The following is a 2061-nucleotide window of genomic DNA, read 5'->3' as shown; positions in this document are numbered from 1 at the left end:
GTCACACATGCTTTGCACAATCTGTAACGTCATCAAGGTTCAAATGCCCTTAAAAAAAAAAAACAGGACTTTTAAAACAGACTTAAAAAATTTGCCAATAATTATAGACAGAATTAATTTTCATATAAATTTGAAAAAAGCTTTCTTTTTTAGTTTGTATTAAATACGGTTGCCGCACTGGTTTTCTGAAGTTCTAGTCATACTACTTTAGTAATGTACACTTATTTATACAAGACTGCAATTTCATTGTTGTTTGTGGCGATATTTAAAACAAGTGAAATTCTGAAGAATGCGATAATGGTGGTTCAGAGTTATTTGAAATTGAATTAATAATCAAATTTAACAAAATAGTTCCTTCTTTCAATTTTGATCGTGATTTATAAAATTTTCTAATTTCTAAATAAATATAACTAACGTGACTGAGCAAGATAGTCTTGTTCTATGAGCATGTAAATAACATTTTGTAATTTTGTTATAAAAACTGTTGAATAAACTTATTTATTACTTAACGTTTCTTTATCTTTAAGAAAAAGATTCCTAAAACTTTAAATTTGGGTTTTAAAATTTTTTAATTTCCGCAAAGAAAATGAAATCTTACCTTTTGTGTATGATGTACTCGCTGTAACGTCTCTGCGATTTTTTTGTACGCCTGGTCGAAATCCTCCTTCAAGCTCTCGTTCTGTAATAATGATTTCCAATTAAAATAACGAACAGCAGAATGTTAAAGAGGAAAATAAATTTTGAAGAATTTTGGTCTTACCCTTGCCGCAATTGATTCGAATGTGTGTCCATTGTGTAGTTCAAGTAAGCATACTGAGCACGAAACTACACAACATTCTTGACAGTACGTAAAAAAAGGCTTCTGGTCATGCTGTGCACACTTCGTGTATGAAGATATATCGAAAGTGTCCTGCTTATTGGAAATCGTCACTTTGCAATGATTCTCCAATGCTCGTCCATGAAGCTGTTGAATAGAAATTTTTTTTACAATCAATAAATTCTAATCTATTTCAAATATTCTTATTTACCTTTGCAAAACAAGAATCGCAGAGTAGAACATTGCATTCCACACATTTTAATACAGCTCTATGCATACATTCACTGCAGAGATCTGAAAAAGAAAGAGAATTTATTTTTTAGGAAACAACTTTGTTATTTTAATTATATTTAAAAATTCACTATATTTTATTTATTTCAAGTAAATAATATGCCAACCTTGAGCAAGTGTTTGTCGAATTTTCGATCCTGTCGACTGATAAAAGTGAAGATCTGGATCATTTATATTGCCAGAGCGATTCTGAGAAAGATTAATCGCACCCAATGTGTAAACATCAATAAAAAGATTGGGTTTTTCTGAATTCTCTGTTTTTAGTTGAGGTTGTTCACAAGCATTGCAAGTCAGGTTAGAATTTGTTTGATGACAATAATCGCACACTGTGTGTCCACATGGTAGCAGTAAAGGAACACGTGATTCCTTTTTGTAGAAATTATTCTCTGTAAATATAAAAAAATACATATTTATTTTTTACAGCAACAGAAATTTTCGGTTATCTTTTCTTCAGTCATTTTTAAATCAACTATTTAAGAATAAATAACCAAAATTTATTCAAAATTAAATAGAAAATGAATGAAATTCTGTTTAGAATTCTATAAAATAAGCTGTTGTAAGAATTAGTAATTTATTGTAATAGTAATTTATCGCGATATTGTGTGACAGAAAAATGTGATCAAGTCACCGGTGAGAGAATGTAAAAATAATTGTCATCGTAATCAAACGAAACAGGTGAAATAAATTTTCTCAAAAATGACAAAATAGGAATCAATTGTAATACTGTATCATTATTTTAACTTTGCTTTTTGATTTGCTTTTACAATTGAAAAAAGCCGGTAAAATTTACATAAAAAAATAACATTGAAAGACTAACTTTTGAGGTTATTTTTTGAATTCACAAAAATTAGAATAAAGAAAGTAAAGAAATGTGACTAAACTACATAAGTTAATGAATAATTGCAAGAAAGTATTATTAATATACAATTAACGATTAAAGACATGTGGTTAAG

General features: G+C 28.5%; 1 protein-coding gene across 2 annotated transcripts in view; it reads right to left on the bottom strand.

Annotated features, from left to right (window-relative positions):
• The window catches only part of LOC122500159 (RING finger protein 17), a 147659-nt gene that overhangs the window by 123024 nt on the left and 22574 nt on the right, over positions 1–2061 (bottom strand). For both annotated transcript variants that reach the window (XM_043608938.1, XM_043608937.1), the window contains exons 3-6: positions 1216–1494; positions 1029–1111; positions 761–964; positions 599–679 (exon numbers count right to left, since the gene is read on the bottom strand). In XM_043608938.1, coding sequence (XP_043464873.1) covers positions 599–679; positions 761–964; positions 1029–1111; positions 1216–1494 — 647 coding nt within the window. The remainder of the gene's footprint in view (positions 1–598; positions 680–760; positions 965–1028; positions 1112–1215; positions 1495–2061) is intronic.

The sequence above is a fragment of the Leptopilina heterotoma genome, unplaced genomic scaffold, assembly GCF_015476425.1.
Source record: "Leptopilina heterotoma isolate Lh14 unplaced genomic scaffold, ASM1547642v1 Lhet_182, whole genome shotgun sequence".
In the NCBI taxonomy this organism is placed as follows: Eukaryota; Metazoa; Arthropoda; class Insecta; order Hymenoptera; family Figitidae; genus Leptopilina; species Leptopilina heterotoma.
This window is presented reverse-complemented; position numbering and strand designations above follow the sequence as displayed.